This window comes from Oculina patagonica, chromosome 7 (assembly GCF_052425735.1).
Source record: "Oculina patagonica isolate OP01 chromosome 7, crgOcupat, whole genome shotgun sequence".
Classification (NCBI taxonomy): domain Eukaryota; kingdom Metazoa; phylum Cnidaria; class Anthozoa; order Scleractinia; family Oculinidae; genus Oculina; species Oculina patagonica.
In genome coordinates, this window is record NC_135764.1 from 2,283,998 (window position 1) to 2,306,906 (window position 22,909).

At 37.5% G+C, this 22,909-nt stretch overlaps 3 protein-coding genes across 3 annotated transcripts in view; 2 read left to right on the forward strand and 1 right to left on the reverse strand.

Annotated features, from left to right (window-relative positions):
- Positions 1–2,688: 2,688 nt before the first annotated feature.
- Positions 2,689–5,630, forward strand: LOC144659645 (mitochondrial import receptor subunit TOM7 homolog). Its single transcript, XM_078520131.1, has 3 exons — positions 2,689–2,894; positions 3,028–3,076; positions 5,399–5,630. Exons 1-3 carry the CDS (start codon positions 2,792–2,794, stop codon positions 5,412–5,414), a joined length of 168 nt encoding a protein of 55 aa, XP_078376257.1. The 5' UTR covers positions 2,689–2,791; the 3' UTR covers positions 5,415–5,630.
- Positions 5,631–9,495: 3,865 nt separating this feature from the next.
- On the reverse strand, positions 9,496–13,768 carry LOC144659616 (chromobox protein homolog 5-like). The gene is made up of 3 exons (XM_078520086.1): positions 13,368–13,768; positions 11,807–12,022; positions 9,496–10,223 (listed from the first exon to the last, which is right to left on the reverse strand). Exons 1-3 carry the CDS (start codon positions 13,682–13,684, stop codon positions 10,097–10,099), a joined length of 660 nt encoding a protein of 219 aa, XP_078376212.1. The 5' UTR covers positions 13,685–13,768; the 3' UTR covers positions 9,496–10,096.
- A 107-nt stretch (positions 13,769–13,875) lies between these two features.
- The window catches only part of LOC144661585 (IQ calmodulin-binding motif-containing protein 1-like), a 28,072-nt gene continuing 19,038 nt past the window's right edge, over positions 13,876–22,909 (forward strand). The window contains exons 1-8 of the mRNA XM_078522386.1: positions 13,876–14,222; positions 15,533–15,625; positions 16,536–16,732; positions 17,717–17,810; positions 18,156–18,255; positions 18,570–18,665; positions 20,057–20,134; positions 20,901–21,009. Of these exons, the coding sequence (XP_078378512.1) occupies positions 14,108–14,222; positions 15,533–15,625; positions 16,536–16,732; positions 17,717–17,810; positions 18,156–18,255; positions 18,570–18,665; positions 20,057–20,134; positions 20,901–21,009 (882 nt within the window). The 5' untranslated portion in view covers positions 13,876–14,107. The remainder of the gene's footprint in view (positions 14,223–15,532; positions 15,626–16,535; positions 16,733–17,716; positions 17,811–18,155; positions 18,256–18,569; positions 18,666–20,056; positions 20,135–20,900; positions 21,010–22,909) is intronic.

Genomic DNA, 22,909 nt, shown 5'->3' on the forward strand with positions numbered 1-22,909 from the left:
AAAAGTGGCAATTTTTGTTTTCGCCACAGGCATCGTGTTGAAATAAAAACTATTGCGCGTTACGGCGACCTTCAACCCACTGTAGGCGTCTGACGCCTGAATAGAGCATAATTTTGAACAAAAAGGAAGCAGTTTTTACCGAATGGTAATGAGGTGTAGTGATGATTCGGTTGTTCTTTTTTTTTACACGAAATTCATAAGTATAAAATCGATTAATCTCAGTGGACACTAACTCATTCCGATACCTAAAGACTAATAATGTTTCAATGAACGATAAACCTTTCTTTCGTATCGTTTTTAATCGTTTGACGTGAAGTTTCTCAGGAAAAGTTATTCATCTTTTAACTGATATAATATAAACAAGATAAAGCTGTTATTAAAATTGGAGTCCGAAAACAAAACAAATGGTCAACTAAAAATTAAGAGTAGACTAAATTTCATAAGATTTCAGAGCATTTAATAGAAAAGAAACTCTTGCGTTTGAATCAACGTAAAGTGTGACTAATGGTGGATTTCCACTGACGCGTAAATTTTTACGTGCGTGAAAAAAATTAGAGATGTATGACGGCCTGCGTAAACGTGTACGCAAGCCGTTCATACATTGTCTCTAATTTTTACGCACGTAAAAATTACGCGTCAGTGGAAATCCACCAAAACGCGTAGTGGAAACACCTTTAGGTGGATTTCCACTGACGCGTAATTTTTTACGTGCATTTACGTGCGTGAAAAAATGCATGCACGTTTACGCAAGTCGTTCATACATTGTCTGTAAATTTTTTCACGCACGTAAACGCACGTAAAAAATTACGCGTCAGTGGAAATCTACCATTATACATCTAACACCGATCAACTTTTTTTTCCCGCGCGACCGCCAAAATTCCTGCTTTTGATATCTGCAGTTTTTCGTTTCTACGAGAAAACTGCTGTGGCAATTCATCTCATAAATATTTTTAACTTTCTTAACTGTTATATTTATTGTTTTTGAAGTCAACCCACACTGATTTTGGCGATATAAAATGCTGTAAGGCTTTCACCAGAATCTCGAACAAGCCGCACCATTGACTCACCATTATTAAACATCAAAAAATAACATTTAGATTAATTGGATAAGTTAGCAAACTTGAAACTAGAATTACTAAAACCGGCCTGAAAACATCATTTAAGTTTAGTCACGGATTTATTAAATCCGTAACGAGGGATTTCTGTTTTAAATTATTTGTCGCATTCAATATAATTTTTGTAGGTCAGCAAAAACGTTATACATCCCACGTCATTCTAGATCAGTTCTTTATCAGTACATGTGAAAGTTCCGACTCAATGTTTAGTTTACTGGAGAAATGGCCAAATTATTTGTTATGTCGGGAGGTTTGTTTTATAATCATAACTTGTTAACGTCAGGTTTTTTTGGAGTCGTGGTGACTGACTGAAAACCGCCATAAAGAGGACCAAGAGCTTTTCGATCAATGTTTTTAAAACCTTAGTACAAAAAATAACCTCAACTGTGAGAAACAAGCTGTAAGTCAATAAATTTTTATTTCTGAGGGATTTTCTGGCGGTTTAGTTCTTAGCTTCTTCTGCAGCCTTATACGGACAAGACTCGCTCCAAGTCGATTGTTTATAATCGGATGCGACAACTTTAATTCACCTTTTTACGTTTATAAATCTGTCTGAGGGCACGTGGGATTTGCGTGTTTGACGCGCGGGGCAAAAAAGCGCGAGCGCGACGCGCGCATCTACTTCGGATCGGAACGACGGTGGATCGTTTTCCAGCCATTTTGACACGCGCCTCACACACGAGATGCGTGTGGCACGGACATAAACAACCTTCTTTCCTTCTCTCCTCCGCAGAGGTCCCTTTTCAGTTTTCGTCAGGGCCGGGAAACCTTAATGAGGATAAGTGAAAAGAAAGCGTTGGAGCCTGGAGAAAAGGGAAATGAAAGTGCGCGGGGTACACTCCTCAGATTTTTGATTTTTTGCTTCCCCGATTTTTCATTTTTTTTTTTTGCCCTTCCCCCTCTCCACTGAAGGAGCCTCTACAGAGGAGAGCTTTTTTCCCGATAGGACTCTCGATCTTCGCTCTAACAAAACATGCATTGTGCTCACTTTCTGACAACCGCTTTTGTTTTCCATTCAGCCCGCAAGAAAGGTTTGTGTCGCAAACCGAAATATTGGGCAAATTTGTTTAAAATATTTCACTTGTTATGAGGTAATCTATTTTGTTTATTTTTGGTCTATATTTGAAAGCCAAAATTTCTAATTTTAAATGCACGGGTAGCAAGACGACACTTTGTATTGGACAATTTTATTGGATTTGGCCGATATAAATTGTCCAATACAAGTGTCGTCGTACTAGCCTGCATTTAAAATTACTGTTTTATACACCTCGAGTGAGTTCTAGTACATGCATCTCCAAGCTACGTGAGATCCGGCAAAGAATTGTGCCATAGTCTTCCTAACGTTGTGTGGCCTCTGCATTTAATCGTCCCACATAATCTCTAGTACAGGTTGAAAACGAACAACTTGCTTTCAAATATACTGGTCGGACCGAACCGAAACGGACCTGTCCATTTGATCTCCGGCTGAAATGTCCGAAAATTGGCTGCATGTGGCGTCGAGTTCTTCCAGGTGAGAGTCTGGGATTCCTGTGGTATTTGGCTTAGCAGCCGCGCACCTTCACCTGGATGCGAAATGGTTTCTGGGTAAAATCCGCCATTTTGTATCGTTAAACACGATTCACCGGCGACGCTCTATCTCTTGCCAGAACGTTGCAAAATAATTTTGCTTGTGCAAAATGGTCAAGATGAGGCCAGAAACGAAGAAACGCATCCAGACTGTCATTAAATTTAGTAAGACAGCATTCCATTGGGGATTCCTCCCGCTGATTATCTATCTTGGTAAGGCGAAGACATTATCACACGTGCATGCAACTCAACAAGAATACGAACCAAATATTAAATTTACCCTGTTGTAACCTGCACCGTATATATTTGTAGGTACTGAAATGTCAAAAATTTCTTCCCTCTGCAGGATTAAAACAAGGTGGTGAACCTGGAATGCCTGAACCAACTTTGCTAAGGTGAGAACTGACGACGTACGGTAAACTGATCTGACATGATGCAATGGACGGGACGTTACAAATCGATAATTTCGATACTTAAAAAATCGATAAAATTCGATAATTTTCGATACTAATTAATTGATTAATATCGAAAATCGATAGCAAAAGTTGTTGTGATTATCGATTTCGATTCGATTTCTAATTAGAGTTCGATTTCTATCGGTTTCTATCGATTTTTATCAATTGCTATTGAAAATATCGATTACTTAGAAAAATATTGAACATCTCAAACCCACAATAAGTACGTTCATGTTCCATCAACTCTGCAAACGGACAGAAAATCTACTGAAGGCAACGCAATAGAGTGAATTCGTGTAACCCGTTTTTTATATGTTAATGAGTCGTATAATATTCTAATGTTTGTGTACAATAAATAAAATACACGAGTGGTCAGAAGACCTCAAAGAAATCACTTTAATAGTTATACAGAAAATAAGTATAAACAGGAAGTGTCTTTTTTTTCAGCACTTGAAGAACATGTTCAACCTAAATTGAAAAATTAGCGATCTGGTTCAAAATACGCAGGATTTAGTCATTTCACGTTGTTGTTTTTCAGAAGACGAGAAATAAATTTGCCAAGGAGTAATAGAACACATGCACAGCTATTTTCCTGCTTATTAAACCTTTTGTTTGCTAAACAAAAGTTGTTTGTCATCGTGATTTGCTAAAGCTCCCCATTGGATTGCGCGCGCAGAATCAAGTTTAATTTGTTTTTCTTTACGCGATGTTGAATATAAAATGTTTATCTAAAATCGCAAGACAATTCAAGGCATTATAATTTTTAAGCCCTGTTATCTGTCTTGGTTTTTACATATTGGTAAATGCTTGAATTTTAACCTGACTTCCACATGCAAATACTTACGATTTGTCTGCAATTTTCTGTTTTCTTGTACAGCTCATTAAAATATTACACGGCCCATTAGCATATAAAAAACGGGTTACACGAATTCACTCTAATAAAGGAAATAAGTTACTATCAAGCAGTTCATCTAATTCATCGTCTTCTTTCCTTCGAAGTTCTTTCGAACCTTCGTCCGCCATGTTCTACGAGCCCATACTGCATACGGTTTTAATGAAGGTTTTAATGATTCTTAGATTTTATTTCCATTTTTACAGCTTAGCTATTTTATTTGTTAGTAGGTATTTCCTTTTATCATTGATGTAAATTTTTTAAGTAAATTTCACTTTTTAATAATATTTTTACTGTAAAGCGCCATGAGCCATGGATATGGCGCTATATAAATCTTTTATTATTATTATTATTATTATTATTATTATTATTCACAATAGTGGCCAGCGGAAATACTAGTGCCAGTCTTCTTTAAACAGTTTGACCGTGCGGATTGCGAAATGAACAAGTTTCTTGTCCTGGCGTATGTTATTGTGCAAGAGATTCGCGCTTGTCTAAAAATTAAACATCTCTACAAACCCACAAATATAGAGAGCATCCACGCACAATACAGTTATGCTCGGAAACAATATACTTCAATATTCTTGCAATTATTTATTCGGTTTACTGGGTTTATTCCACGGATTCCACCATTCTTCGGTTTTCACGTGATATTCCGAGACTTGCTTTGATGGAAGAATTTTCCGCTTAAACCGCGTGTTACAGGTTCGATCCCTAAGTGTAACATTTTTGTACGTCTGTTTCGTGCCATCTTCCAGCTTTCATTGCTCCATATAACACTGGGTTATCCAATCAAGAACCGGCGGTCATGGTAAGACACCGTGGTTATATTTCGTTTGATTCGGATCGTCTTTTTCATTCCGAGATGCCAATGAATTTAAGTTTCGCTCTAGTAATCGATCAAAATCGATACTCCGATACCAAATCATGTGATTATCGATTTTTATCGATTATTTTAACTAATCGATTGATCAGTATCGAATACTATCGAGTAATATCAATTAATCGATTAGGTTTTCGATGATCGATTTCGATCGATTTGTAACGTCCTGAATGGATGATCGATAAAAATCTCTTTACCCCTTGAGAATTCCATTAAAGACGTATTTGGAGACCCCCATCCACTTGTTATTTCCAATGACCTTTGTGGTTGGGTATGGATATTTTCTGGAACCACACAAATTATATTAACGAATTATTTCTGAACAGAATGAAGTATGACATTTTGGTGACCAAGGGGTGGGGTGGGTATAGATATTCTCTTTAACCACACAATATTTAAACAAATTATTTTGAACTGAATGTAAAACGTATGACATTCTGGCGACCAAGGAATCTTGATTAACATAGTTTTCCATTTTTATTTTCAGTCTTCTTTGGGCCTAAAACAAGTCATTTCCATCAAAAGCTTTGCTGTAGAATTTATTGCCATCATTCATCAAGTGAAAGAAGCACTGATAAACTTTGCTGCTATGATGTGTGAATTTTACAAACAAAGTTCAGGAGGCTATTGCAGTGGACAGAACAGAATACATTGAACTGTACTATAAAAATTATTTCCAAACATAACATGGAAATCAATTAAATGTTTCTTTGTTGTTTCATTGTTGCCTGTCCTGGAATTCCCAGTCTTGTGGCCCCAGTTTCATAAAGAGTTGATGATGCTGTCCACTGGATAAATCACTGGGCCCTGTCTCCCCAAATAATTTTTTGCAGTTTTACAGAAGACTGCTAAATCCTGTGCAAAGTCTCTCCTGTTTCATCCCCGCCTCCCCAATATAACAACCCAGGGCTGCAAATAATTTTTTTCACTTGAAAGGACCTATGTCCTACTAAGACACCATCATGGTCGGACAAAAAAACAACCCTCCAAGTTAAGACCATTTTAGTCGCCATGGCGACTAAAATTTTGGAGCTGGCGACTAAATTGGAACTGAAGTCGCCAGCCTGGCGACTAAAATTGACAAGAAGGATTGAAAGCGTGAGCTAAATTTGGCGACTAAAAGTTTTCACTGGCGACCAAACTTGAGCAGTTGGTGGCCAAATGGCCACTAAGGAAAAAATAAACTTGGAGGGTTGGCCGGACATCACCAACAACAAAAGGTTGAATTTTATTCATTATTGCCATAAAATGATTTAATAACAAAAGATTTTGTCCGGACCACTTGGGATTTCATTGGACATGAGCCAATTTTGGTCGGCCAATGTATGACTGTAATTTGCAGCCCTGCAACCCCCCCCCCCCCCCAATTTATAAGCCCATCTTAAATCTCTTATGAAGTTGTTTTAGCCCAGGCTTTCTTTCCTCCGCAGAGGTTCTTTGGGAGATAACCGCTGACGTACAAAATGAGAGCGAACTCTCTCCACCTCTGCTTAGGAGAGAGCAAAGGGTTTATAAGCAGAATTTTATGGCATTTTACAACAACAAATTTTACGAATTTGTTGTAAAATTTACCTCCCAATCATTTGGTTGTGCCATAAAATTCAAATAATAACCCCTGGGCATTTTTTGGTTTGCCCATGTTCAGGTAGCCTCCCACGCAGTCGCGACTGCGTGGGAGGCTAATGTTCAGGGGGAGGTAGCAGCTGAAGAACTAAAACACGATGTCATGACTTCAAGACACAGCATGTAATGTTTCAGATTTTTCAGCGGCCACAATTAACTCAGGTGCAAACAAGAATACCATGTTAAATACCTTTTCGAGCTTTTGAAATTCCGTGAACCTATACCACACCCTTTTTGGGAAAAAAATGACTTTTTAATGTTTTCCATGACCTTAATTTAAACATTTTTCTTGGAAAATTTGTTTTCAAAAATTTTCTTTATTCGGGTACATTTTTTACCCATTTCTTCACAAAAATAACCTGCCTATTTTTTCCAAGACCCACATTTAAATTCAATGACTTACCAGGCCTGGAAAATGAAATTCTAAGATTCTGTGACTTTCCAGGTTTTCCATGACCAGTAGAAACCCTGACATAAGTGAAACAAAACACATTCTAAAGTTGTACAAACATCACAAGTCTCTGAGTATACTGAAGACACAAAATACAACATTTAATTTAAAGATGAGCTCTCCATTAGGAGGCTTATTATTGTACAGTTGTACATTTTCTGTTTGACATCCCAAGCTTTCATGATCCTCTTGCTCTCTCTCAAATGTAAGACCGCTAGAATATGGAGGCTTAAATGGAGGCGATGACTAATATGTGTTTACTACAGTACTGTTCTTTATTGATTTGCACTAAAAAATGACCAACAAACCATGCAAAGAATCAAGTTTATTTTACACATATACATTAGGAGTCGGTGAACTTTCAACAAGCAAAGATACCTAACATGCTTAAAATTATTAAGCAATGAGTGTTTTGTTTTCGTTGTCTTTCTAATAGTTGTTAACCTTAAACAAAACCCTACAAGGGCTCTGGCATCCCTGTAGTACTCTGTAATGAGTTTCCTGTGCTAAAAAAATGTACTTTTCATGTACATAGTTTACATTTGCTTGACTCACATCAGTCATGTGATATAATTGTATACTGTAAATTCTACTTTTTCAAACAACATGAAGCATAGATTTTATAAAATGTTCAAGGAATTGCGCATGCTTTGATTGGTCAGTTGGACTTCATAATAAATTATACGGTAGCTCCATAAAGAACACGGCTTACGTCACGCCCGTGCTTTATCAAGTTATAATGCACACGGCTTACATCATGAGTTTGAATGTGCGCAATTTCTTAACATTTTATAAAAAAACAATAAAAAACTTTCTCCCCATCCATTGTTGAGTTATAAAAATCACTTGGGAATTTTTAAGAACACTCGAGAAGTGCGAGAAGCACTCGGCTGCACCTCGTGCTTCTCTATGCACTTCTCGGGTTCTTAAAAATTCCTGCATGCTTATATCTCTCAACAATGCATTGGGTGCTTTGTTTTTCTTTTTTAAATTGCATCAAGAAAATAGAAATTAAATTACATAAGGGAAGAGTATGAATACAACAGAGCAACTACTGTAGGTATCTTTGCTTACTGAAGGGAAAATACTGTACATAGAGTCAACTAGATCAGAAACTACATGCGTCTACATTCCAATAATAAAAATAATCTGCAATGTTCTAAAACTAAGCTACAACAATCATTATTGTGAGTACAAGGTTAAACATATTCCCAACTTGGCACGGTGGACTATACAATATTTGATATTTTATCTTCAGGTCGTCCCTCAGGACAGTTCTACACAACTTCAACAGTTCTGGGATGTCACACAATATGTAACACTGTCATTAAAAGATGTTAGCTTTACTGTAAAAGGGAAGGCAGAATAATGCATTTCACATCTTTCCAGATGCAATATGCAAAGTTAAAAAACTCTTTTACTCATCCATGTTTAAAGTGTATATGACATGAAAAATATTTCCTGCTTATTTGAAAGGCCTTTCAAAATTCAGTAGAATGGCGTTTTTCTTTTTGAAATATCTTTTTTCGTTTCAGAGATATTGACGTTTTTGTATTATGCAAATTAGGCCAGTGATGACGTCATAAGAATTGACTCTAAAAAATGGTAAAATACTGAATAAACATTATCTCTAAAACTATTAAAGCAGTGTTCTTGAAACTTGACACCACAAATGTGCATCACAAAAGAAACAAAATGTCACTCTTAGGATGACAACAGTTTTGCCGCTGGTGCTGTCTCAATAAAAACTGAAATTCCCAGTTTTTGTCTTAACCAAGAACCATCCAGCGTAGCCAAACCGATGGTGGGAATTAAGGCAATATGGGAACTATGTCTGTTCTAAGCAGGACCCGTTGTCTCACTTTAGAGGTCACATATGGGGATATTTGTCTTTTTGACAGAGAGAGACTGGAGCTGAAAGAGTTGCTATGGCAACAATACTGAGAGTGTCATTTTGTTCCTGTTGTGATGCACATTTGTGGCGCCAAGTTTCAAGAACACTGCTTCAATTATTCAGTATTATACCATTTTTTCGAGTAAAATCTTATGACGTCATCACTGATCTAATTTGCATAATACAAAAACGTCAATATCTCTGAAACGAAAAAAGATATTTCGAAAAGAAAAATGCCATTCTTCTGTATTTCAAAAGGCCTTTCAAATAAGCGAAAATATTTTTCATGTCATATACACTTTAAGGACTGAAAGGTCTGTAAGTTGTTTAAAATCCAGTAAAATTCTCAACAAAATATTCTAACAGGTCTGAAGAAACTTCTAAGAAAAAGTTAACTAATTTTATCATCAACAGAGGTAAAAAAAGAGACAGCCTGTTTTCAACACAGACTGTCAATAAACATCTGTAGATGAGAATGGATGGATGAGTTCCCTTTTATACTTGACTGCCTGTCATAATTTACTAAGATAGTTTAACTTACAGTAGCTTCAAAATTTTCTTAACTGTCTCGCACTGTCCCACACACTATCTTTAACTCTCCCTGTGAGAATTTCACTTTTGATCGAGACATTACTCTGGAGATGATAGCTCCTTATTTTCATAACCTCTGTGGATAATGTTGTTAATAAGACATCGTAAAGAGTGGCAAAGGTTGTTGATTCATGTCTCTGACGATAAAGGATTTTATCACTGTCAGTTACTGCTTCTTGAACATTTGTGCCTCTCATACCATGTGGGCATACACTAACACTGTTACACCAAAACATTTTGTGGTTATATGCTTCCTTATATTGTTCCAGTAAACATAGATCTTACATCTTAGCATTGCGTACACTTTACATGAGTATATAACAGGATGTGACTGTCAGTAGTGTGGTGTGATGTCAGTGACAAGCTTTGTCAAGCAAAGGACAAATTGCCCACTTACAGACTTTCAAATAAAGTTTTAACCAAACATTGCCTTCTGTTACAGATAAAATGTAATAAAACACAAATGGAGGGAGAGATACTGAAACAGTCAAACTAATTACTTGCATGCCTTGCATACAGCTTTCAGACTGTTGTAGTAAAACCTTTTTACAAGATCGGATGACCCATTATCCCTGAACAAGTGCTAAGTGCTACGTGTTAACTAAAAAGTCATCAGAAAAATTCCCTCAGCTTTCTCCATTTTCATTATTTTGGGTCCATGTTACCCTGTCTTCGTAAAACTTAATAACTATCTGTGGCCATTTGACATTAGCGACAGTGGACGGTATCAAGTCCGCTCTGTCTGTGTGTTTCCTGCAAGACAAGAAGAAGCCAAGAGTAGCTAAATGTTTGTACAAATTTGTTTTGTTTAGGCTTGGTCGCTCAAGTAAGGGCCTGATTACATGAGCCCGGCAGGCCCAATTTTGCTGAGATCATGGCATGTCTATTTGTTAGATTCCATTTTGCCGTGCATCTGTTCAGTTATAGATCACAGATGACGTCAAAATGTGGTAAGAACAAAAAAAGTGGCCCACGAGCCGAAGGCGAGTGGGTCACTGTTGTTCTTACCACATTTTGACGTCTTCTGTGATCTATAACTGAACAGACCCACGGCAAAATTGAATCTTTTTGTTTTGTATAATAAAACTCTGATTTGGACTATGAACTCTGATCACGCGCGCGAGTCACACCACCGCGTGACGTCATCTATGCGTCTGTACTCTGATAGATCATAAGTAACAACCAATCACAATGCGCGTAGAATTCAGGTTATTATATAATAAACGATTACACGACAACTGGGCCAGCCTGGCTAGCTGAGATTCTAGTATCAGGATAGCCGGGCTGAAAATAATCACATTCACCAGGCCAGCATTAAATTTGTCTTCGGAGCACACTGCTGACCAAAAAAATCAATATTTTCCTTTCTAAATATTAGGATATAGAGGCAAAGCAACTCATATACATGTAGCTGCATAAGTGTAAAAAATAAAACATCAAATTGCTGTGAAAAGGTCATCAACATAATCCAACTTATTCTTTGTGCCAAAATTATTTGTGCTACAGTAAATTTAACCCGTCCTTTGTGTCAAATCTAGTCCTTTCAAGGATGGCTTGGCTCATGTAATACCAGGCTGGAAGTCATCTCAGCTAACCAGGCTAGCTAAGCTTATGCATGAATCAGGCCCTTAATTATCAGTCATCATGGAAACCATAAAATTCCGGTTAAAACCCCTCACTTATAAGCCCCACTCTGCCGGATGACAGAACTGAACAGGGCTAAATGTTGTTTTTTATGCGTTTTTAACATAAAAACGTATTTCGATCGACACTCCCGTGGCTCATTTCACAACGTTTTTTCTATTCCACTTACACGTATAAGCCCTCCTGGATATAATCCCTTCCGCTTATAAGCGCACCCAAAACCCCTTACGAAGTTGTTTAAGCCCAGGTCTTATAACCTGAATTTTACGGTATGCATTTAATCGATAGCCCGGATGACATTTTTGCCTGGAATGTAGAGGACTAAATCATCCTGGATAACTCTTCTACTCTTTGCTCACGATCGCGGATCCTTGCAAACTGGCAAAAAAAAAACCCTAATGTATAAGTCCAGGGCCTATAACCAGAAATAAACAGTATTTAGAAAACCACTAATTTCACCCACCATCTAATGACAGCACCACCCTAATGCCTCCTGCCAAACAGGCTTTGTACCCAGGGCTGTCATTACGTTTTTAAGCAGCTGGTTACATTGAAGTTATCACCCATAGCCTATCAGTCTGTAGCATAACATCAATCGAAATCTTCGCCCGTAACATCAAATGAACTCAGCTGTAACAGGTGTTGCGGGCTCTTAATGACAGCCCTGGTATCGACATTAACATCCCACTTACCACTGTATAAGGAAATGAACCTGTCCCTCGACATCTGTAGCTCCAAGAATAGTGGAGGCTTCCCAACCTTCAGCAAGAGGATCAACATCATCTTCCTTACTAAGATCGTCGTCGTCTTTACCTTCGCTTGTGTCATTCACCTGATCTAATCGTGACTTGTCATTATCATTGGTTTCTACAACTTTTCTTTTCTTGGTTTTGCTTTCAGTCTTTTCACTGAAAAGAGAATGTTTGATTAGTTCATGGCGCATACATGTACACAGTCAGTAACATAATTCAGAGCAATCTAATTTATACTACACTATAAAAGATGACTACTAGTTGAATCCCGATAACTCATACCCTTAATAACTCAAACCTCAGTCCCGCTAACTCAACCTTTTTTGATTCCCCTCCAGGTCATTTTCTTTCAAATTTTACCCTCAATAACTTGAACTCCCGCTAACTCGAACCTTTTTCAATTTCCCTTGAAGGTTTCAGTTATCGGGATTCAACTGTAAATATAACTAAAACTGTCTGGTTGCCCTTACAGTTAATTGATGACTCCAAGTGCTCTGAGCAGGCTAGAACCCAGACCAGCCACATCAAGAATCCAATGTACCAAAAGTACAACTAAAAATGTAGCTACTGCAGTTCTAAAAGTTAAGACTTCAGGAACTTAAGCTCTGAAAAAGAGCCTGGTAACCTGGGGACGGCTTCCAAATTTGCGAGGCCTTCCAAGGGGGGTAGTCAAGTCGCAATGTCGCATGTTTCTGAGAACCGATGTTGCCTAGTCAACAGCTGCAAAATTAATGTCGCTGTCTTTTTTCTCACTATTGTGTTGCTGCCGCATTGTGTCCCTGTCGCGTCTCAGTGCTGTAATGATGTCGCTTGTTGCTGTTAAAATGTTCCTGTGTCGCCAGTATTCAGGGTCATGTTGGTTGTCGCTTTTACCCCTTGGAAGGCCATGAGCTTTTTTATGTACAAGTACTATTAAATCACTGACAGTAAACACTACTTTATATAAAACATTTTTTAAAAAATATTAAGCTCCTGATACAGCAAGTATGAACTTGAAAGGTTTGGAGCTTTTAACACGAAACTGAAGAAAATCAAGGAATTATTGGTTTTCAAAATTATGTTTTTGCCTTTCTTCTGGAAGGCAAAGGAGAGATAGTACAACTATGTCACCCTTCACATAAAATACGTTTACAAGCTTTCACATACTAAAATATTACACGTTGAGAAATTTTCAAATAAAGCAAGGGTGAACTCGACATAAATTTTAATTTAAACCTAGTAAGCTTATAACTTAAAATTATCCGTGAAAGCAATCTTGTAGAGCAAATCTGACACAAGACTCCGGCCCCGGTACATGGACAAATTCTATCCTTATTCAACAAATGCTTTCCAACTTTTTGACAACTATTGGAGCGGAACTTTTTATGCAACATGCAATAAAAGAACTAGAGATCATGCAGAGATTTAAGAAAATCCTGGTCATCAAATTATAAATCCACGTGAACATGTGAACGAATCGAACTCGTAAACATGATTTAATTTTAAGGCAAACATAAGTTACCTGGGCTCTTTTCTCTTTTCCTTCTTCTCTTTTTTCACCTCAACTGGTTTTTTCTCCTTTGCCCTATTCCTCTCGTATTCTTGAAGCAATTCCGGGCATTCAAGACTGTCCTCCGGCTCCCAAGTATTGTCATCCGAACCATATCCCTTCCATTTTAGAAGGTATTCGACCTTACCTTTGTGAAAACGCTTGTCGACGACTTTTTCCACCTCGTACTCCTCTTCTTCCGTGGTTCCATTTTCATTCTCTGGTGTTGGAGGTATATCTGCTATCACTCCATCCAGAGCGCTTTTTGATGAGGGTTTTTTCTTTCCCATGTTACGGCCGTTTGGAGAATTTTACCCAGCACGTTGCTTCGGCGATCGATCAGGGATTTCGAGAAACTCAACGACCTTCCCGCGCAGGCCAAATTTCTAACACGGTTTCTGATTGGTCGATTTACTGAGTGCAGCTAAGTAGAAGTGCTGTCATTGGTCAATTTGTAGCCCTCTTTCAATTAGCTGACACTAACATGGCGGCCATTTTGAAAAGTAGTGATCCGGGATTCTTCTTTAATTTATTTCAACTACACTGCCCTCATTCAGCCATGTTTTGAACGCTAAACAGTAGTAGAAAGCCTGTTTGCAGGCTAAACAGGAAGAGAATTGCAGTAAGACCCTAAAGTGACCATATTGGTCCGGCAAAATAATGTGTTTGGCGAGAGAACGTTTCGTGTTTGCAAATGATTTGCTGTGATATCAATGGAAAACGACGAATACACAGTCGAAGAAGCTCGTCAACGCGCCCTTCATCTTGCAGCTGAAGTAGCGGAAACGGATGACAGTAATGTGACTGTTTTACTATTACAGTTGAAAGGTATCCTGCAAAATATTCAACAGTTTATTAATTATATTTTCAATTTTTTTCCAACTTTAATTTGTACCGTTGCCTGTTTGGAATCGACCAACAAGAAGCTGAAATTTTTTAAGGTGAATCAGATAAGCTTACTTTGTATTTCGTCTATTAATCCTCCTGGGGCTTACTAATTTTGCGTCTTTCGGACGGGTGATAAGAGTATGCACAATAGAACCAGTTACATGATGTGGTAACCTGCCTCACACTGCACTCCCTACAGCCTGGATGGGGTTATCTGCCTTTCCATATAAGCTTGATTTCTCATTTTATCTTGATCACATTTAGACGATGGGTAGGTTAACCTGCCAAGGCAGATTGCCTGGTCTGCCATGTAGGGTAACCTTCCCAGCCAGTGTCATGTTTTGTTATGAATTGTTTAATTAAGGTGGGGTAACCTGCCTACCTGGGGTCATATCATATATACCTGCCAACTCTCACGCCTTGGGCGTGAGTCTCACGCCTACGAGTTGAAAACTTCGATCTCACGCCAACTCACGCTTACAGTGTACGAACCAATTTCTCACGCCTAGTCGAAAAATGTGAGTTATTGCAACCAAAAACGACACATTTTCCAAAAAATGTAATCTCAAACCAGTGTGTGAAATAAAACTCCATGTAAAATGAGTAAATGGCGATACCTTCCCCGAAATGACAGAGTTTTGACGAAAAAAAGCATTGGGAACGAGGTCGTGTTTAGCAAAACACGTCCACGCACTGGGATCGGGAGATGTTCGGAACGTCTTCGGAATACTTCGGACGTCTTCGGAAAACTTCGGACATTGTCGTATCGTCTTCGGAAATCCTGGCACTCTCAGGATAAAAATCTCACGCCTTTGACCCAGAAAAAGTTGGCAGGTATAGGTCGTTTCATGTTTAATCTGAAAGTGCAACAACTGCAAACTGCACAAGATACATGGCTACCTACAGCTACAAACCCGCAAGCTTTTTCTCCAGCTTCATTTTTTTCATTTTTTTTTTTTTTTTGCCCAATGTGGAACGCCGAAAGACAATCAAGAAGATGCTTGAAGAATTTTTGTTTTGCAAAATTAAGAAAGTCATTAGAAAGTCCTAATTAATATAATTGGCAACACAGGTATAATATTATTATACCTGTGTTGCCATTCAAAATTAAAGCAACTACTACTGGAATTAAAGTATCATAAGTTGAACATGCAACTATCCCCCAACCACATTTTCTTGGCCCAATGGTGGTGATGTTAACATTTTTCCACTCTGTGATAATATTGATTTATTTGTTACATTGGTTGCAGACATCCTTGATCTGGGTCCACCTCGGAGCAGCCTGGGAACTATTATCAGAAATGACTTGTGGACATACGATGTTATCCATGTTTGTAATTTAGGTAATTGCACAAGGAACATGTTTACAATGCTGTTGTGTTATGCATTTTTTAGAATGATTTTCAATTTAATCCATCATTAAGTTAGCTAGTTTAATCCATCGTTAAGTTAGCTAGTTTAATCCATCGTTAAGTTAGCTAGCTAGCCAGGATAGCTTGGTTTTGCTGAGATCTCAACATATCGATGAATCTATTTTCTAAACTGTTTGTTTTAAAAATATTGTCCAAAATCAGCAAAATAAAGATAGATGCTTCAACATCTTCGGACATCAGAATCTGCACAAAACGCTTAGACCGCAATACTGCAAGGAAAACAATTCTGATCAAAGTTGAGTCTTATTTACCGCAAAACTTACCACACCTTTCAATAAGAATGGAATGCAATTGGAATGCAATGAAAATTAATTTTGTGATTACATGACAACCAGCCAGCCCAGTTAGCTGAGATCCTGGTATCCTGTTGCTGGGATCCCACCTAACTTGGCTGAAAATTTTCCATGTAATTACATTCATGGGGCCAGTCCAGCTTACCAGACCAGTGCTCATTAAATTCCCGTTCAGAATGCTGTCACTGCTGAAAACAAAAGCAATATGCTTTTTTCTAAATAGAATGTAGCAGCAAAGCTGCTTATAAAGCTACATGAGTGTAGAAAAAAAACACATCAAATTGCTGGAAATTGGTCATAGGCATCATCCAACTCGTTCTTTACCCTAAAATCATTCTTTCTACAAGGTTAATTTAATCTTTCGTTCATGCCAAATCTAGTCCATTCCAGGCTAGCTTGGCACATGCACATGTCATCTCGGCAAACTAAGCCAGCCCCGCTAACTGGGTCAGCCCAGCTCATGTAATTAGGCTCTCAGTCAGATAATTTAACTCAACTTGTAACGCATCTTTAACTTTTCTCTGCAGCATTAAAGCAAGACTTTGCTGCTATAGCTGGAGGATGGAATACTGCGACCAAGCTGGGGACGATTTTGTGTCAGAGCTGTGTTGGTCTCAAATTGCCAGAAGTGAAAGAATATGAAGAGACCTTTCTCCCTGATGTGGTAGACAATGTCTTGACTTTGGCAGCCAAGTTGCTTGACTTTACTGTCAAAGCTAGAGATGTAAGATTTTGATGATTTATTACATGTAAAAGGCTGCAAGCAAATACTACAAAAACACACACACGTAAGATCAAAACTGCACTGCAGTCAAAACCAATCAAACTTTTCTCCCAATAAAGACATTGAAAGTATTAATGCTTGTATTCACAAGACACCTGTGAGATCGCAGGTAACGCACCATTTCGAACACAATATTTGTCCTTGTTTATTCTCCCACTAGAATATGGTTTTCCATGTTCTAAAAGAAAATAATGCACACTTGAGGTCTGCAGGTTTGAAAAATTTTAAACCGAAGATAACGTTAATCCACAACGTTAATTGACCCAATGCAAATATGGCGGCTGTTAATTTTGGGCTCCAAGAAAAATCATTTGTCAACGAGATTAAATTACTTTAACTACTTAAAGATTAAGTCAAAGTAAATCAGTGTACGAAGTTTAAAGGCTATGCTTCCATCTAATGGGAAGTTACAGGGGCATTTATATTGCCAAAAGCATGAAAACAAGGCTAGGCAGGCCAGGGTGACTATTTCCATACAAATCTCTTACATTTGAATGAGACATAACTTTGCAGCCATTTTATTCAAAACACTGAAACTTCTCAAAATAGCATAATATTTCATATATATATATTTACGTTCCACCATCAGCCTTGACAAAACAACAGAAATGAATGACAACCATTTTTGCATAAGGTTTATGCTTGATTGCTGGAACCCACCATTTCAAATGCAATTGTCCAGTCAATGGAAATTTGATTTCATTCTCCATTTAAACCTTCAGTCAACTTTGAAGTTAAGTTTAAAAATTATTATGATTGTATATTCAAAGCAACACTTTCATAAAGCTCATATTATTAATGTTAATTGGCTTCCTATATTTGTTCAATGCTTAAACAAAACATTGCTCACTCAGGGTAATGCCTACTGGTTACTTATTACTTGTTGTAATTTATTGAAGTTGCTACATTTCACCCTTCAAACAGATGACTGATAAAAACAAACATTTTCAAAGCTTCAAGACAACAGTGAACTCTTTGGAATGGCTGTACACCTTCCATGTCTTCCTTACTTACAATGGTATTTGCCACAGTTCTCATAATATTAAATAAATGATTATTAGCACATTGAAATATATTATAGGTAGATAAAACATACAAGACAATCTCTTCTAACAATAGTAAGTTAAAAATGGATTCTAAAGAATCTGCTTACTGTCAAAAAGTTAAAATTTTTATGAAAAAGGAAAAGTTAGAACTGCTGTCAGAAATGCTTGTTGTTGTTGTTGTTAACAGACCACTCAGGAAACGGAAGCTCGCTTTAACAAATTCAAAAGGTTGTGTTTGCAGGTTAGGTTAGGTTTTCAGCTTCAGAGTAAATTTTTGTTTTAAATCGGATTCAACTTCAAATCTTTTTCCTTTGCAGTATTGCAGTCAAAGCGTTTTGTGCAGATTCTGATGTCGGAAGATGTTGAAGCGTCACTCTTTATTTTGCTGATTTTGGAGAATATTTTTAAAACAAACAGGTAAGAAATTTTTTTTGTGTGTCAAACACAATCATTAATTGGTTTAGTCTGCTTTGGGCCAATGTGTCCTGTCTTGCTAGAGCTTATCTTGGTCTCTGACGCATTAAGTGACTATGAGTATTTCTCCCCCCCCCCCCCCTTTGATGGCCAGGGCTTGAACCCAAATTACTTGATCCAGTCTGAGTTCAGCAAACTATATATTACCATTTAGGCTGTCTCTCATATTATAACAGTTTAGTTAATACTTATGATCAGTCTTAAATAATTATTGAGTGGTTTGATCACACTATAATGCAAGTAATACATCTTTCTAGACAAGCTATGGAAAAATTGGAACCAAATGTCCTGTACAGCATTTTGGATGAAATTGTTTTCAAGATATCAGCATCAGAGGAATCTTCAATCGGAAGGTAAGAGTCAGGGATTTTCTATCCTGCTCCCAGGTGTTAAGTGCAGGTTTTATTTAGGGCTCAGTGAAAAAGGGCTGTAGTGATTTTTGGCTAAAATTGCACGTTGTTTCATTGTGCTGACAAGCAAAAGGTTTCTTTTGTTTCTATTTTATCTTAAAGTTCCTAGACACTGCCAGGATAAAACCAATCTTTTTACATACGTTATATCTCAAAAACTTGCATGCGAAATTTGGAGCTGTTTTGGCAATGTTCAATTTAAGCCAAAAATCACTAGGAAACTGCCCTTTTTTTTACTGAGCCCCTCAATTGGATGATAGCCAAGTGTGTTGCCACTGAATACAACAGCATCTCATCGCCCACAACTGCGTATGGGTGTTGGTCGTTATTTAAGCCTGATAATACTTTATTCAAACACACACAAATTGTATCTGAAAAGGAGGACCACGAGGTTATCCCTATTTAGGTCCCCTAACTAAAATTACAATCTAAAATTTAAAAATTTCTATTGCGTAAATAATGAGCAATTTAAAATTTAAAAAATTAAAATATCTATTAAGTAAATAATTAACAACCTAAAAAATTAAAAAACTATTTCGTAAATAATTAACAATCTAAAATTTAAAATCCGAAATATCTATAACATCTGGTACTGTGGCATGTAATTAATGAATCTTCATCCACTTTTTAAGGTTTGATTTAAAAATGTGAGTGTGTTATGTGAGAGAGGAGTACATGTTATCATGGCTGATCTGTTACCCCTGTGCATGTATAAATTGAATATAGACAAATTTGATTAATTAAAGGGATTGATCCAAAAAAATTGCACACTTAAAAAATGCAGACAACACCTTCAAATTTTCCTGCAATTCCTGACACCATTTGCAAGAAAATTTGAAGACTTTGCCAACATTGTACAGTGGAACCCCGATATAACGACATGTCAAGGGAGCAGTAAAATTATAACGATACCTCGTTATATCGAGGTATCGTTATATCGAAACTCCCGATATAACGATATGGCCGTAAAATAACCGAAAATATCGTTAATCAAAGATACTGAACTTAGAGAACTATTGAATGACAAGGAGGATAAAGAGGATAAAGTTGATAAAGAGGCTTAGAACACAGTATCATTTTCGTATTTAATTTTACAAAGCGATTACTCGATTACTGTAAGGTTATTGTGTTAAATTCAATGTTTTGCTTAAATTGTGACTGAGTACTGATAATATCGTTATATCGGGAAAGATTTTACGTTCGGTCCGCTAGATTCCCATCGTTATATCGGGAATATCGTTATATCGAAGATCGTTATATCGGGGTTCCACTGTTTGAGTGTGCTTGAAAGTACTGGGGGTAATGAAGATTTGTTTTGTTGTTGTTTTAAACAGGGCTTCAATTCGTCTAATTCTGACAGCAACTAATATCCACCCACCACTTGTAGAAATTTTGCTTTCTAAAAGATACAGGTTAGTATTTTCAGGAATAGATTGCGATGCTTGTTTACTTCAATTAATAATCCACATGGACTGAACACAAAAGGGAACTTGTACTGTGAGTGGTTTACAAGCTTGTTCGTCTCCTGTTAGCACACAATCACACCACCTTTATTTATCCTCAATTGGATTGAAGAGTAGCTTTTATAGCTAATACCTTATTGTTTCTTATTTTCGAGGGAAGTCAATTTTGCAAAAATTGAACGGGCATAATTCGCGGGACTTGGCCAAAAATACGTTATTAACACAAAAAAGACAATAAAAACGTTTAAAATAAATTTTCCCGGGTCTTAAATTTCTGAATAAATAAGTTCCAGAAAATAAATAACAATAAGGTATTTCCGAGCAAGATGTAAGTTGTTCAGCTTGTAAGTTAAAAGACTGCTGATAAAAAGGATCAGGGCTCAAAATAATTTTTGGACACTGACCGGTCATGTTGACCGGCCAAATCAATTTTTGCTCGGTCATGTCTCGTTTTTGACCGGTCAAAATATTGAGTATTTACTTGTTCATCGAGCTTCCTATAAGATGCCCTCTTTTAAAAGTTCTCTTTCTTCAAGACTGCCAAGAGATTAGCGAGAAAGCCGTGTACGTGACCGGTCAAAATGACCGCCGAACCAAAATTTTGTCCGGACAAATCGTCATTTTGGACGGACATTGTCCGTTGACCGGCCGTTATTTTGAGCCCTGAGGATAGTATTCTACAGAGAGATAAATAAAATTATGGTGTGTTTTTCAGGGGTTTGAAGGCTTACCTCAGCAAATGGAAGGCTCGAGGGTTTGACAATGATGTGAAGAGACTTGTGTCATTACTGGAAGCTGGAACAATTGCACAGGCAGAACAAGTGGTACGTAAGGCCAAAAGTTACTTTATTTTGCTTTTTTATTTTTTTATTTTAATTGATTCATCCCAGGTCAGGGACTATGTCACAGCTGAGTTAAGTTTATTTTATTAAGTTTTGCCAAATACTTGCTATGAAACTTTATGTTTTCCAAGAATCTAAATGACAAAATCATAGCTTCATTATAACCAAATATGTTTCCCTGGCGTTATAATTTAAAAATACAAGCAAACGAGGCTAACTTTAAAAACTGTTCAGCCCAACAATGTTTCAAAACCCATATCGCAATCCGTTTCAATCTTCGTCGCTTTTGGCAATCCGTACCTTCTTTTGAATTTGGTGTGTTATTGAAATGTTCCTTCACTGTTTTAAGCAGTTATTTTTAAATTTCACCGAATTTGATGGTCATTTCCCATGCCTTAAATTTGCCAAAATCCGTGACACAGTCCCATTAAGGTTTCTTTTCCATTTTAGAGACTTTCTCGTGCAGCAACAATCATCCAAGCATTCTACCGTGGCTCCAAACAGAGACACAGCCTCAAGCAGGCCGAGTTAGGAATCATCTTACTTCAACGAAAATTCAGACAACGTCGCTTGGACAAGGAGCGAACAAGGCACAAAGAAAAACGGCATGAGGAACACAAGCTGGCTATCGAGCAGAAGAGAATCAACGAATTCAGATCATCTATGCAAAAACAGCTTAAGCTGTTAGAGGGCGTTCCCGCCAGAGAGGTGAATTTGTTTATGGCAGAAAACCAAGTGAACGCAGCTAGTAAAATACAAGCGACATTTCGCGGTATGATGGGACGAAGGAAATATCGTGAACGACATAATGAAGTTACTCGCGAGAGAGCTGCTGTTACAATACAGAGACAGGTATGTACAGGGTTAGTCCTTCGTACTTAACAAGCTAGTTTTCCTTGAAATAATTTTAGTTTGACAACAACAACAAAATTACCATCTTTATTATTTATTTACAACAAACTTGATGATTTCGACATTGCTGATCCTAGCAGTATGCAGGACGCGTGTCACATATCAACTTAATAAATGGCCCAGCTCACAACGAGTCTCTCGTAGCTCAGTTGGTTAGAGCGCTCAACCGGTATCTGGGAGGCCATGGGTTAGATTCCCGTCGGGGACTCAGATTTTTTCTTTGTCCCATGCTCATGTCATGTTGAACACTTCATCTTCAAGTTTTATTCATTTGTGTGTATGGCAAAGTCTTCTTTGTCTAAAAGTCTTTATACCTATCTTGACCTATGAATGTAAGTTGCATATTAAAGCCAAACAAAAGCCACTTACAGTAGATTTCAGACTGCACGGACAGTTTTATGAGAGATCGTAACTAACGGTGCTCGGTCATTTCGTTCCATGGTTATTTTGTTCCAAAGCATAGTCAGAAACGATTACATGACAACTGGGCCAGCCAGGCTAGCTGAGATTCTAGTATCAGGATAGCCGGGCTGAAAATAATCACATTCACCAGGCCAGCATTAAATTTGTCTTCGGAGCACACTGCTGACCAAAAAAATCAATATTTTCCTTTCTAAATATTAGGATATAGAGGCAAAGCAACTCATACATGTAGCTGCATAAGTGTAAAAAATAAAACATCAAATTGCTGTGAAAAGGTCATCAATATAATCCAACTTATTCTTTGTGCCAAAATTATTTGTGCTACAGTAAATTTAACCCGTCCTTTGTGTCAAATCTAGTCCTTTCAAGGCTGGCTTGGCTCATGTAATACCAGGCTGGAAGTCATCTCAGCTAACCAGGCTAGCTAAGCTCATGCATGAATCAGGCCCTTAATTATCAGTCATCATGGAAACCATAAAATTCCAGTTAAAACCCCCAAGTTATAAGCCCCACTCTGCCGGATGACAGTACTGAACAGGGCTAAATG

Excerpts from the sequence above, each read along its gene's own strand:
- LOC144659645 (XM_078520131.1), top strand. The coding sequence starts at position 2,792 with ATGGTCAAGATGAGGCCAGAAACGAAGAAACGCATCCAGACTGTCATT. Across the intron at positions 2,895-3,027 it reads CCCGCTGATTATCTATCTTG|GATTAAAACAAGGTGGTGAA; the intron begins GTAAGGCGAAGA and ends TTCCCTCTGCAG.
- LOC144659616 (XM_078520086.1), bottom strand. The coding sequence starts at position 13,684 with ATGGGAAAGAAAAAACCCTCATCAAAAAGCGCTCTGGATGGAGTGATA. Across the intron at positions 12,023-13,367 it reads GAAAAGAGAAAAGAGCCCAG|TGAAAAGACTGAAAGCAAAA; the intron begins GTAACTTATGTT and ends TTCTCTTTTCAG. Across the intron at positions 10,224-11,806 it reads GTTCATTTCCTTATACAGTG|GAAACACACAGACAGAGCGG; the intron begins GTAAGTGGGATG and ends CTTGTCTTGCAG.